Genomic DNA, 12614 nt, shown 5'->3' on the forward strand with positions numbered 1-12614 from the left:
AGAAGCTGGTCCCATCTGGTTGAAACCATCTCCCTTCCTGCCTCCAGCCTAGCAGGGTGTGGTACCCAGGTGGAAAGGGCCCTGGTGTGTATGCATGGGGGACGTGGGGTGGGAAGGGGGTCCAGCTAGCTGGGTGGGGGAAGAGCATGGAAGTTTTCCTCTCCCAGGTGGTCAGGGTCCCTCTGAGGGTGCAGCTGGGTGGCAGGAAGGTTGGGCTGGGAGGATTGGGGGTACAGGATCAGGGAGGCAGGGGCCTCTCGGGTTCTGGGGCCCCAAAGGCCAAGTTCAAATTGAGGAAAGCATATGTGCCCTGAACATACACTCAGGAAGGAGGGTGTCAGAATGGGAGAGGGTCTTACAGAGGGGAGGGGACCCGGAGATGAGGAAGGGCCTCTGAAGCAGGAGGGGCTCAGAGAGAAGAGGGAAGCTGGGGGCGGGTGAGAGGTGGAAATCCAGAGGGGTCTCTGAGGAAGGGAGTGCAAAATGAGGGGTTGCTCAGAGTGGAAGAGTGGTCATGAAGCTGGGATGGATCTTAGAGAAGGGGTGAGATCACAAGGGACAGAGCTTAGTGGGGAGACTTTGGGGGTCCAAAGATGGGGAGGAGGCCTTATGTATGGGAGTGGGTGGACAGATCACTGAATCTGGAGGCCAGAAACTCTCACCCACTCACCATGACCTTACACTAATAACTTCTCTCTTAGGCAAATAACAGAAATCTCAATGTTGACATCTGTAGAATGGGGTGAAAATTGCACCTCTCTCTGAAACTTGTTGGGCAGCTATGCTGTGATTAGAAAACCTGGCATTTGGCCAGGCACGGTGGCTCAACCCTGTAATCCCAGCACTTTGGGAGACTCAGGAGGGCAGATCATGAAGTCGGCAGATCAAGACCATCCTGGTCAACATGATGAAACCCCATCTCTACTAAAAATACAAAAAAAAAAAAAAAAAAAAATAGCTGGGTGTGGCGGCACGTGCCTGTAGTCCCAGCTACTCGGGAGACTGAAGCGGGAGAATTGCTTGAACCCGGAAGGCGGAGGCTGCAGTGAGCCAAGATCGTGTCACTGCACTCCAGCCTGGCGACAGAGTGAGATTCCATATCAAAAAAAAAAAAAAAAAAAAAGAAAGGAAAACCTGGCACTTTTTCAAGTGCATTCTCTGCTGAAACTCAAAAGTCAGATGATTACACAGAGCACTTTGGAACCCATAGGGCTCAGGGGATGTGGGGATCTATTTCAAGTTTTTCTGACTTGGAAGAAGGTCTGAGAGTAGCACTCATTCCCATTCCAGACGCCTTTCTCTGTTGGTGGAAGTTGGCTACTTCCTTCGGCCCATTCTGTTCAGCAGGTTTCTCCAGTTCCTCCATGTGTCCTTCCCCATGTGGGGAGATGCCGTAGTCCCCTGTCTGGAGACAGACAGAGCAAGACATAGACACTTCCAGCCTGAGGGATAGGGAGGAAGGAGCCCAAAAGAGTGGGAAGAGTCCCTGCATGGGGGCTTTTAAGATGGGTTTTGAAGGTTGAGTAGGAGTTTGCCACAGACATCAGGTTGGGAGAAGGATTGTGTCCCAGGACCAGTGGAGATGCAAATGCCTCCCCAACTCTCACATCCCTGGAGCCTGTTCTCAAATATCCAAAATAGCTCATACCTAGGACTTGATATGTTGTGAGAGTTGGTGCAAGGGAGAATTTTTTGTTTCATTAAATATCATTTTCAGTGCCTGGGGTGTGGGACAAAAGTGTCTAGAACAATGAATCCAGACGGCAGGCTGGTCCACTCAGGTATGTCCCCACCCAAAGCTCCTGGGAGATGTGGCTAAATGTAGCTACTTTGGTGTATCAGTCAGCACTGCTGAGTAACAAACTACTCCAGTCTTTGTATTTGTTCTCGATGCTGCAAAGCTTGGTCTGGGCTCAGCTCGATGGTTCTTCTGTTGGTTCTCTTGGGGTCACTCAAGCAGCTGCAGTCAGCTGAGACTTGACTGGGCTTAGCTGGGTCAGGGTGGCCTCACTCCCATGTGCTGACTGTCAGAGAGGCCTCTGTCTCCATGAGGCCTGGCAGTCTCAGGGTTCCAAGAGTGGAAGCTACAAGGTCTCTTGAGGCCTAGGCTCAGAACTCCCACAACTTAACTTCCACCACATTCTATGGGTCACAGCCAGTCACTTGGCCAAGTTCAGGTGCCAGGAGTGGGAAAATAGACTCTAGTTTTTGATGGTAGGAACTGCAAAGTCACATCATATAAAGGGACCGGAGGAACTGGGCCTATCACATTTGGGGAAGCAAGGAGGCTTCCTGGAGGAAGGAATATTGTTGGATTTTGAGGGCTAAGAGTTCGTCACACAGTTTCTGCTGTAGGCGGGACCAAGTGTCATTTGCTTTGACTGGGGTGTTAGTGGGGTGGTGGGGTGCTGAGGGCTGGTGGTGGGAGGTGGGCAGGGCTGTCCCACAGAGCTCAGGCAAAACCCCCGCCCACCACACCCCCACTCCTGAGCTTGACTTTCCCCTTCCCCCTCTCTCTGCAGATGGCGCGGCCAATCCAGGTGAAGCCTGCGGACAGCGAAAGCCGTGGAGGTAGTTGTCATCTCTCCGTGGCTGCCTGGCTGGGGGTTGGCGGAGGAATGGGAGAAGAAGGAAAATCTCTTCCTTCCTCTCTCCCCCAAAGGGGCAGTGGCCGAGGCCTGTGGATCTGGGACTGGTCTTCCTGCCCCAAAGCATGCAGCAGTCGCATGCCTGCTCACACACCCCTTGGTCGGGGGAGAGGCAGGTTCCAGAAAGCAGAAGGGGCTATGTCCATAGTTCCCAAGGGAGGATGCAGGGTCTAGCCAGGTCCAGCTGCCTTCCCCTGAGTTACAAATACCCCACTCCCTCCAGGGTACAATAATTGGGGGGCTTCAGACACACACGATGGGGGCCTGAAGGGCTGTGGATTGCTCTCTGGGGTCTCTGTTTGTGTGTGCATGCTTAAATGTGTGTGTATGAGTATGCACACCTGGCATGCCTGTGTGCAGATGTGTGTGAGTACGTGCACTTGTGCATTTGTGTTTCTGCAGCTGGTACACATAAGCACACCTGTGTGGTGTGTGGTGGGGATGCCTTCCTGCCTGTGTGCATGTGCGTGTGCCCAGCCGGTGCATGGGTGTGTTTGCACATATGTGCGTGACTGTTCTAGGCTGGGCATGTGGGCAGACATGCAGGCTGGGGTCAGTGGTGTCTGTGTGGGGCTGGACTTTGGTGTCAGGGCGTGCCCATGGCAGGGGCATACTCGGTTGTTCCCATGGGATCCAAAGCTAGTCATTCTTGGAAATTTGTATATTTCCTCTCCATCTCAAGCAGAGACTGAAAGAGGGCAGCCAGACTTAGTTGAGTGGAGGTGTGGGGCAGGAGTGTTAGGACGCCTAGGTATATGTAGGAGCCCAGTAAAGGCCCTCTGGGATGGGAGCCCCTTTCACACTCTCCACCCTGGCTGCCAGCGTGGGACAGGGAGTAGCGAGGTGGGGTCTGTATGTCTCCATCTTTTTCTCTATTTCTCTGTCTCTCTCTCTATCTCCCTCTGTATCTCTTTCTCCTTTGTATCTTCTCTGTCTCTTCATCCCTCTTATTCTCTCTCCGTCTCACACAGTCTCTCTCGCGTGTGCTCTCTCTGATCTGTCCCTCTCTCTCCCTGATTCTCAGTCTCTCTGCTGCTTTCTCTCTCTCCCTCCCAACCCCATGAGTGACAGCTGCCGAGAGCAGTTTCCATAGTAACCCAGCTCACCGTCCCTGGGAGATGAAGCCACCGCGTTCCCCATTACCAGGGAGCATGCAATTACCCAAGGGGGCAGAGCTCATACAGAAGAGGCTGGCCCAGCCCAGCCCCACCCGTCAGGGGGTCCAGCCTGCCAAGGCCCCTGGTCCTATGAGCACGTGAACCCTCCCTCTATTCCACAGATGGTGACTGCCTGGCCCCTCTTGATCCCGACAAAGTTGGGCAGGGGCCTCTGCTGGGCACCATGAAAGTGCGGGGATCATCAGTGCCCACCTCCGCCTGGCAGGTCCGGGGGGCAGACAGAAAGACAGACGGGACCCAGGCCCGGCGAGGCAGCTCCTAGTCCTAGTACTCGGTGCGGGCTCTCTGAGTGCACCAGAGGGAAAGGTCATCTCCGCCTGGAGGGGGAGCAGTGGAGCAGAGACCCCAGAAGACTGCAGGGAGGGCATTTCAGGCGGGGGCGCCGCCTGGGCAAACGCCCGGAGATGGGACCGTGCAGGGCCCGTGGGAGGGTGGAGAGATCCGGGGCAGGGAAAGGGCGCGGCTGGGTCCTCCCTCGCACGCGCAGAACCGGAGCCGGCAGGGCCCGGGCGCCGCGTCTTCCTGCCCTGCCGCCTCCACTCTGTTGGAGGGAGGGAGGAATCCCGGAGGCCCTCCCGGAGGCCGGGGACTCGGCTGAGGTGGGTGTCGCCGCCCACAGGGGACCGGAAGCTGTTCGTGGGGATGCTGAACAAGCAGCAGTCGGAGGAGGACGTGCTGCGGCTGTTCCAGCCCTTCGGGGTCATTGACGAGTGCACCGTGCTCCGGGGGCCTGACGGCAGCAGCAAAGGTGACTGGCGGGTGCCAGGTCGGGACTGCGAGAGGGGCGGGGCTAGCTCTGGGGGCGGGGCCTGTGGGGAGGGTGGGGCCTGCAGCATGGGGAGGAGCTGGCTCTGGGGCAGCACCCTGGGGAGGGGCGGGACTTCTCCAGGGGTGGAGTCTGTGGGTGAGGCTGCAGGGGCGGGGCCTTGGAGAGGGGAGGAATTGTAGGGGCGGGATCTGGGGAGGGGGTGGGGCTGCGGGGTGGGGAGGAGCTGGCTCTGAGGATGTAGCCCTGGAGAGGCCCGAGGCTTCTCCAGAGGTGAAGTCTGTGGGTGAGGCTGCAAAGGTGGGGTCTTGGGTAGGGGAGGGGCCATAGGGAGGAGTGAAATACCTAGGGTTAGGAAGGACTGGCTCCACGGGGAGGGGCCCTGTGAAGGGTCGGGGCTGAGCATGTAGGGGGTGGGGCTGGCCAGGTGGGGCGGGGCCAGGCCCATAGGAGGCTGGGGCTCGTGGGGAGGGGCTGGTTCACAGGGGTGGTGTGGAGCACAGACTAGTCCCGCTTGATCCTACCTGCATGCTCTCTCTGCATGCTGGCTCTGGGGACGGGTCCTGAAGAGGGGCGGGGCTGCTGTGGAGTGGGCGGAGATGCATAGGCGTGGCCTTGGGATGGGGCGGGGTCTTGGAGAAGGGCAAGACTTCTCCAGGGGCTGCCTGTGAGTAGGGATGCAGGGGCGTGGCCTTGTGTTGGGGCGGGGTCTGGGGGAGGGGCGGGGCTTCTCCCCAGACAGAGTTACCTGTGCCCTGTGGTCTCAGATTCCTCCACCTGACTGTTCGTAGAACTGTTTCCTCCTGGTTCTGTCTATATGATTTGTCCATATGACTGGCTGGTGGTCTCTGGTTGTGTCTGCCTGTCTGGCTATCTTCCTGCCCGAGAGTCCAAATGATGGTGTCTGTCGGTCTCTGTCCACAGAGCTCATCATCTGGGACCGACTCCACTCTGGTCTTTCTTACCTCACTAGAACTGAATGTGTCCGATGGTTTCAGACCATTGCCTGGTTCTTCATTTTTAAAACTGAGGGCTGGGCGCTGTGGCTCACGCCTGTAATCCCAGCACTTTGGGAGGCTGAGGTGGGTGGATCACGAGGTCAGGAGTTCAAGACCAGCCTGGCCAAGATGGTGACACCCGTCTCTACAAAAAATACAAAAATTAGCTGGGCGTGGTGGCAGGTGCCTGTAATCCCAGTTACTGGGGAGGCTGATGCAGAGAACTGCTTGAACCCGGGAGGCAGAGGTTGCAGTGAGCTGAGATCACACCACTGCACTCTGGCCTGGGCGATGGAGCGAGACTCCAACTCAAAAAAAAAAAAAATTGAGATGTCTTTCACATCCCACCATATTCACCCTTTTTAAAATGTACAATGAAGTGCTTTTTTTTTCTATTCATAAAGCCGTGTAACCATCACCACTATGTAATTCCAGAACATTCCACCCCTCCCCCCACAATATGGCTGGCCCTTCCATAGTACTCTACCAGTCTGGAGCCAGGTCCAGTGGCCTCTGTCTGTTCTATGGACTTCGTCCGTGGGACCGTGTTTGCATTCGCTTCTGTCTGGTGATCTCTGTGTATGTGACTGTCTGTCTGCATTAGCCTGTGTCTGGTGGTCTCTGGTGGTGGTCTGTCTGCTTGTGTGGCTCTGTCTGGGTCCGCTCAGGTCTGGCGGTTGATAATTTCCATCTGTCTGGCTGTGGTCAGAAGGGTCTGTCTGGACCTGCACGTATCTCTGTGGACTCTGCCCATAGGACAGTGTGTCCGGTGGTCTGTCAGTTTAACTCCGCATATCTGATCGTAATTATCTGGACCTTGGTCCCTGTCATTTGTTCTGATGGATGGGACCTCCTCCCTGATGGTTCCCAGCCTTGCACCGTCCATCTGGTTGTGTGCTTCACAAACTCTGTGACTGACTGTCTAATCCGCTACCTGGATGGCTGACTGACTTTCTGCTGGACTGAATGAAGAAATGGCGGGCTGGCTGGCTGTGTGGGTGACCGGCTCTTTGTCTAACTCTGTGGCTGGCTGTGCGATTTTCCTCCATTCTGACCCTTGATCTGGCTGATTGTCCAGCTTTCCGTCTGAGCAAATGGCTGGCTGTCTCTCTGTTATCAACTCTCTCTGTCTGCATGTGTCTGACACTGGCCATGTAGGTCTCTCTGTCCCCTCTCCTGTGGCCCCCACTCAGCCAGTCCCATCACCCTCTTCTTCTCTTGGAGCAGGCTGTGCTTTCGTGAAGTTCTCCTCCCACACGGAGGCGCAGGCGGCCATCCACGCCTTGCATGGGAGCCAGACCATGCCGGTGAGTTGGAGCTGCCCTTGGCCGTGGGGGTGGGCGTGGGAAAGGGGTGAGGGGACAGGGATGAAACAGGCCATATTCCTACCGTTGCTGTCACCCAGTAGCCCCGGCTGTCCTTCAGAGGGGGCACAGGTGGAGAAAGAGGCACAGTCCCCGGCTGTGGTCCCTGGAGTGGGTATATGCGTGTGAGTGTGTGCAGATGTGGAGGTGAGTATGCAAGCGAAGTGTATCCAAGCACACACATGGATGTATTACAAGTGTATACGTGTTGGTGAGTGTGCATGTTTGGGTGTGAGTGTGCCTGAGAAGGCATGCATGCGTGTGTGTGTGAGTGTGTGTTTGACTGTGTCATTACTACTAGGTGAGTGTTATGTGAGTGCTGTGTGCATGGGGGTTGTGTGTAAATATGTACGGATAAGTGTGCCACTGTGTGCTAGTGTAGAGATACTGGTGCATGTGCATGTGTGTATGTGAGTACACGTGTGTGTTTCTGTGTGTGTGAGCATGTGTGTATGCCTGGGCCATGGGGGAGGAAGCACATGTGTGTGCATCTGCAGGTGCATTTGCGGGCAGGTGTGTGTGTGTGTGTGTGTGTGCCTGAGTGTGAGTGAGTCAGTATTGTGGGTGATTGTGTATGTGTGTGAGTGTATGCAGGTCTGTTTGAGTATAGGTTGTGAGTGTGTGAGTATGTATATGTGTATATGTAAGGATGTCCTAGAGGGGATGACACCTGGGTTGGATTTGCTGAGGCCAGGAGAGGCCCTAACAAGAAGAAAGGCTGGGAGGTAGCAACAGGTAGCCCAGAGGAGCCATAGAAGATGGGGCCGCAATGTGAGGATGAGAAGCCTGGACTTTCTCCTGCGGCAGTGGGGAGTCACAGATGGTTTAGAGCAAGAGAGGAGATGGGCCAGGTCGGTTGCAGATATCCCTTTGGGGCCAATGTAGAGGATGGGCAGGGTGCAAGACTGGAGGCTGGGAGGCCAGGGAGGCGGCTAGGCCAAGGTCCAGCTGAGGGAGGAGGAGGCCTGAGCTGGGGCCTAGTGGACACGGAGGAGGGCTGATCAGAAAACAGACAGTAGGGTGAGAATGGATGGGGGGCATGTCGACTCAATGGTTGAGGGAGGGATGGGGATTGGGGACAGGTCCCAGCGTCTGCAGCAGTGAGAGGGTGGGGAGGACCAAGGAGGCATTGGGGACAGCCCTTCCCCTGAGGAAGGAGTCCCCAGGAGCCATCGTCCCTGCATACACATCTCCAAATCTGCTACAAGGAAGATAGGGCCTGAGAGGAACAAGCCTCCTTCCTCAGCTCTCAAAACCCAGGGGAGGGGCTTAGCTCAGCACAAGGGCAAGTGTTCCCAAGCTCAGAGATGTCCCAGGACAGGGCTGGTAGGCGTCTGGAGGAGTGAGTTCTCTATCAAAGGGGGCATGTCAGCGAAGACGGGGAGGCTACAGGGTGCATCCTGCTGGGAGCCAGCTCATCAGGGAGGAGCTGGTCGAAGGGGAAAATATTTTCCTTCTTGAGCCCGAAAATTGGGGTGTGAGCTGGTTTGTGGGGGGTGGGAATGGCCTCCTGAGCCCCTGACCCCAGGCCTCTCTCTTTTTTTTTTTTTTGAGATGGAGTCTCGCTTTGTCACCCAGGTTGGAGTGCAGTGGTGCGATCTTGGCTCGCTGAAACCTCCACCTCCTGGGTTCAAGTGATTCTCCTGCCTCAGCCTCCTAAGTAGCTGTGATTACAGCCATGTGCCACCACGCCTGGCTAATTTTTGTATTTGTAGTAGAGACAGGGTTTCACTATGTTGGTCAGGCTGGTCTCAAACTCCTGACCTCAGGTGATCTGCCCACCTTGGCCTCCCAAAGTGCTGGGATTACAGGCATGAGCCACCGCGCCCGGCCACTGGGCTTCTCTTGACACTGATAACAGGACCTGTTGCAGCGTCCTGACTGCACAGACAGACACTCCCTTGCTCACCACTGCTTCGACTGCCCAGGGCTGCCTGTTGGTGGATTTCAGCCCAGCACTGTGGCACCTGGACAGCCATGGGGTGGGACAGCAGTCACATGGGTTTCTATCTGTGCTTCAGCAAAGCAGGGCCCCCTGTCCCCACCAGTGGCTGCTGTTCACTGTCCACTGGGTGGATGGGCTACAGGTTCATCTGCCTGCACAGGGCACAAAAATCCGGGGCTGGGGCTGGGCGTGATGGCTCACGCCGGTAATCCCAGCACTTTGGGAGGCCAAGGCAGGTGGATCACTTGAGGTCAGGAGTTCGAGACCAGCCTGGCCAACATAGTGAAACCCTGTCTCTACTAAAAATAAAAAAAATTAGCTGGGCGTGGTGGCAGGCGCCTGTAATCCCAGCTACTCGAGAGGCTGAGGCAGGAGAATCACTTGAACCTGGGAGGCGGAGGTTGCAGTGAGCAGAGATTGCGCCACTGCACTCCAGCCTGGGCAACAAGAGCGAAACTGTCTCAAAAAAAAAAAAAAAAAAAAAATCCGGGGCTGAGCTCCCTTGAACTCCCTGCTAGCTCCGGGGAACGGGGAACAGAGTCAGGATCATCTACTTATCCTGCGTCGTTCCTCTCGTGTGGCTGGAGTCTCACCTGTTCTCAGGTGTGGGTGAGAGTTGGAGGGTCACCCGTCTGTGCCCCAGTTGTTCCTCTCTGGAGATTGGAGTTTCAGGTGTGGAGTGACAATGGCAGGTTCGTCCACCTGAGCCCGCTGTTTTCCTTCGGAAACTGGTTTCTCGCCTGTTCTCAGGTGAGCTGAAGTTATAGGTGTCTCCATCTGTGCCTCCCTGTTCTTCTCCAGCGGCGGGATTCTCCATCTGTTTTGACCGTGTGGCTGACAGTCAGGGCCCCCACCTGTGCCCCATCACAGCCCCCTAGACCTGGGCGCTGCACCTGTGCAGATGCTGCTGGGTCCAGGATGCTGATCTCCACGCGGTCCTCGCTGTGGCCCTGGCTCCTGGGGCTGGGGGCCCGTGGACATGGCCGACAGCCACTGGCATTATGCCCCTCACCCAGGGGGCCTGAGCTAACGTGAATCCAGGGACCCCAGAGTCCTGGCTACCTCCCAGCCCGTTTCCCTCCCTGCTCGCCGTTGCCCCTGCAGGGAGCCTCCTCCAGCCTGGTGGTCAAGTTCGCCGACACGGACAAGGAGCGGACGCTCAGACGCATGCAGCAGATGGTGGGCCAGCTGGGCATCCTGACGCCGTCCCTCACACTGCCCTTCAGCCCCTACAGTGCCTACGCCCAGGCTGTGAGTGATCCAGGGGCGGCTTTGGGGGTCCGGCTCCGTCTCTCTCCATCTCCGTCTACTCTCTGTCGGGGGCTCCTGCCTCTTGGCCCGTCTTCCGCCTCTCCCTCCATCTCCCTGACTCAGGGTCCTCTCCTGGCCTGGCTGAACCCCAACTCCAAATTGAGACTAAACTCAAACCGAGCTCCTGAATCCGGAAGACTGAGCCCTAATCTCACATTAACACCCAGTCTTAGACCGAGCCCCAGAACCTGGCTATGCCCCACATCTAAATTAGGCCCAATTCTGGCTGAACCTCCAAATCCAGACCGACCCCAAACTGAGACCTGACCTAACCGAGCTCCACCCTGGCTGAGACCTGATCCCAAGTTGAGCCCCAGCTCCTGACTGAACCCTGATCCCAGGCTGAGCCTCAGTTTCTAACTAAACCCTCATCCTAGATGGAACCTTGATCTCAGTCTGAGCCTCACTTCCTAACAGCCTTGATCCTAGACTGAGCCTTGGTCCCAGGCTGAGCCTTACTTCCTAACTGAGCCCGGATCCTAGACTGAGCCTTGATCCCAGGCTGAGCCCCAACTCCTGACTAGATTGAGCCCTGATCTCAGCCCGACCCTCACTTCCTAACTGATCCCTGCTCCCAGGCTGAGCCTTGATCCCAGGTTGAGCTCCAATTCTGATCTCAGCCTGAGCCAAGATACCCAGCCTGACCTCCTCACTAGTAACTGGGGGACCAAGCCTCCACTCATAAGCCATGATCTCGGGGGAGATGTCACCCCAACTATGACATCTCTTCACCCCCAGCTCATGCAACAGCAGACAACAGTCCTGTCCACCTCGGGCAGCTACCTGAGTCCCGGCGTGGCCTTCTCACCCTGTCACATCCAGCAGATAGGCGCCGTCAGCCTCAATGGGCTGCCTGCCACACCCATCGCTCCTGCCTCTGGTGAGCTTCCTCCAGGCGCCCAAGGATGGGTGGGTTGAGCCAGAGCCAGACTGGCCTCCCCATGACCCTCTTCCACTCTGCAGGGCTGCACTCACCCCCGCTGCTGGGCACCACCGCCGTGCCTGGCCTCGTGGCTCCCATCACCAATGGCTTTGCAGGTGTCGTGCCCTTTCCAGGTGGGCACCCCGCCCTGGAAACCGTCTATGCCAATGGCCTTGTGCCCTACCCAGGTAACTTGGGGTGGTCCTCTGGGGTCTAGGAGAGTGGCGGGGAGTAGAGATGGTGTTTCCAGAAGTATGAGTTTCCTACGTCACAGTGCCCAGGGAACAGAAGGGCAGGAAAAAGGGTGCCTTGGCTGAGCAGCTAAGAGCTGTGAACATAGGAAGGGAGGCCGTGGCAGGGTAGCAACACATTAAAACGGTGCATCTGGATGTTTCTGGGCTTAAATTCCAGTTCAGTGACCCTGGATGGGCTCTTTATGTCCCTGAGCCTCAGTTTGCTTATCTGGGAAATGGGGCGGATAACATCAGTAGCCTCATGAGGTTGCATCGACAATTTAATCCGTGTGCAAAAGGCTTCACACAGGGTCTCACTCCATCGCCCAGGCTGCAGTGCGGTCTCACAATCTTGGCTGACTGTAACCTCCGCTTCCCAGGTTCAAGTGATTCTCCTGCCTCAGCCTCCCAAGTAGCTGGGATTATAGGCGCGTGCCACCACACCTGGCTAATTTTTGTATTTTTAGTAGAGACGGGTTTTAACCATGTTGGCCTGGCTGGTCTCGAACTCCTGACCTCAGGTGATCCACCCACTGCTCCCAGCCCATACATCTTAATTATTCATCTGTATTATTTGGGGAGATATCAATGCCTGGATTCATTCATTTATTCATTCAATGCAGAATGAATGACCCACTTATTTGGGCTGCACCTGCTTTCATGAGGCACAGGTCCTTCCTTTCTCTATGCTACACATACAATTTTAGGGCAGACATCTTCCAACATCTAATTGATGTGAAGTAAGTTATCTGTCTTTCCACCATGTAGGAGAATTTGTTTCTAACTTTTTATTTTTTAATTATTTTTATTTATTTAGTTTTAAAGACAGTGTCTCACTATGTCATTCAGGCTGGAGTGCAGTGGCGTCATCACAGCTCACTGCAGCCTCCATCTCCGAGACTTAAGCAACCCTCCCACCTCAGCCTTCCTTGTAGCTGGGACTACAAACATGCACCATCACACTCGGCTAATTTTTAAATTTTTGTACCGACTGGATCTTGCTATGTTGCCCCGGCAGGTCTCAAATTCCTGGGCTCAAGCAATCCACCCACCTTGGCCTCCCAAAGTGCTGGGATTACAGGTGTGAGCCACTGCGACTGGCCTTAACATTTTATTTTGAAATGATTGGAGGTTCACAGGGAGTTGCCAAAATACCACAGTGCAGTCCCAGGTACCCTTCACACAGCTTCCCTGATGCCAACAGCTTATCTAATCACAGGACACTGTCAAATCCAGGAAACTAACGCTG

General features: G+C 55.7%; 1 protein-coding gene across 31 annotated transcripts in view; it reads left to right on the forward strand.

Annotated features, from left to right (window-relative positions):
• Window positions 1-12614, forward strand: part of CELF5 (CUGBP Elav-like family member 5) — a 76109-nt gene that overhangs the window by 49291 nt on the left and 14204 nt on the right. For 18 of the 31 annotated variants that reach the window (XR_012428244.1, XM_045378642.3, XM_045378647.3 and 15 more), the window contains 6 exons: window positions 2523-2574; window positions 4446-4574; window positions 6818-6897; window positions 10004-10150; window positions 10949-11090; window positions 11174-11320. Coding sequence is in view for 29 of the 31 variants with exons in the window: in XM_045378642.3 (XP_045234577.1) it covers window positions 2523-2574; window positions 4446-4574; window positions 6818-6897; window positions 10004-10150; window positions 10949-11090; window positions 11174-11320 (697 nt within the window). In the remaining 2 variants the exon portion in view is untranslated. The remainder of the gene's footprint in view (window positions 1-2522; window positions 2575-4445; window positions 4575-6817; window positions 6898-10003; window positions 10151-10948; window positions 11091-11173; window positions 11321-12614) is intronic. The other 13 variants (XR_012428245.1, XM_045378645.3, XM_074025311.1 and 10 more) reach the window with 1 other exon arrangement.

Source organism: Macaca fascicularis, chromosome 19 (genome assembly GCF_037993035.2).
Source record: "Macaca fascicularis isolate 582-1 chromosome 19, T2T-MFA8v1.1".
In the NCBI taxonomy this organism is placed as follows: Eukaryota; Metazoa; Chordata; class Mammalia; order Primates; family Cercopithecidae; genus Macaca; species Macaca fascicularis.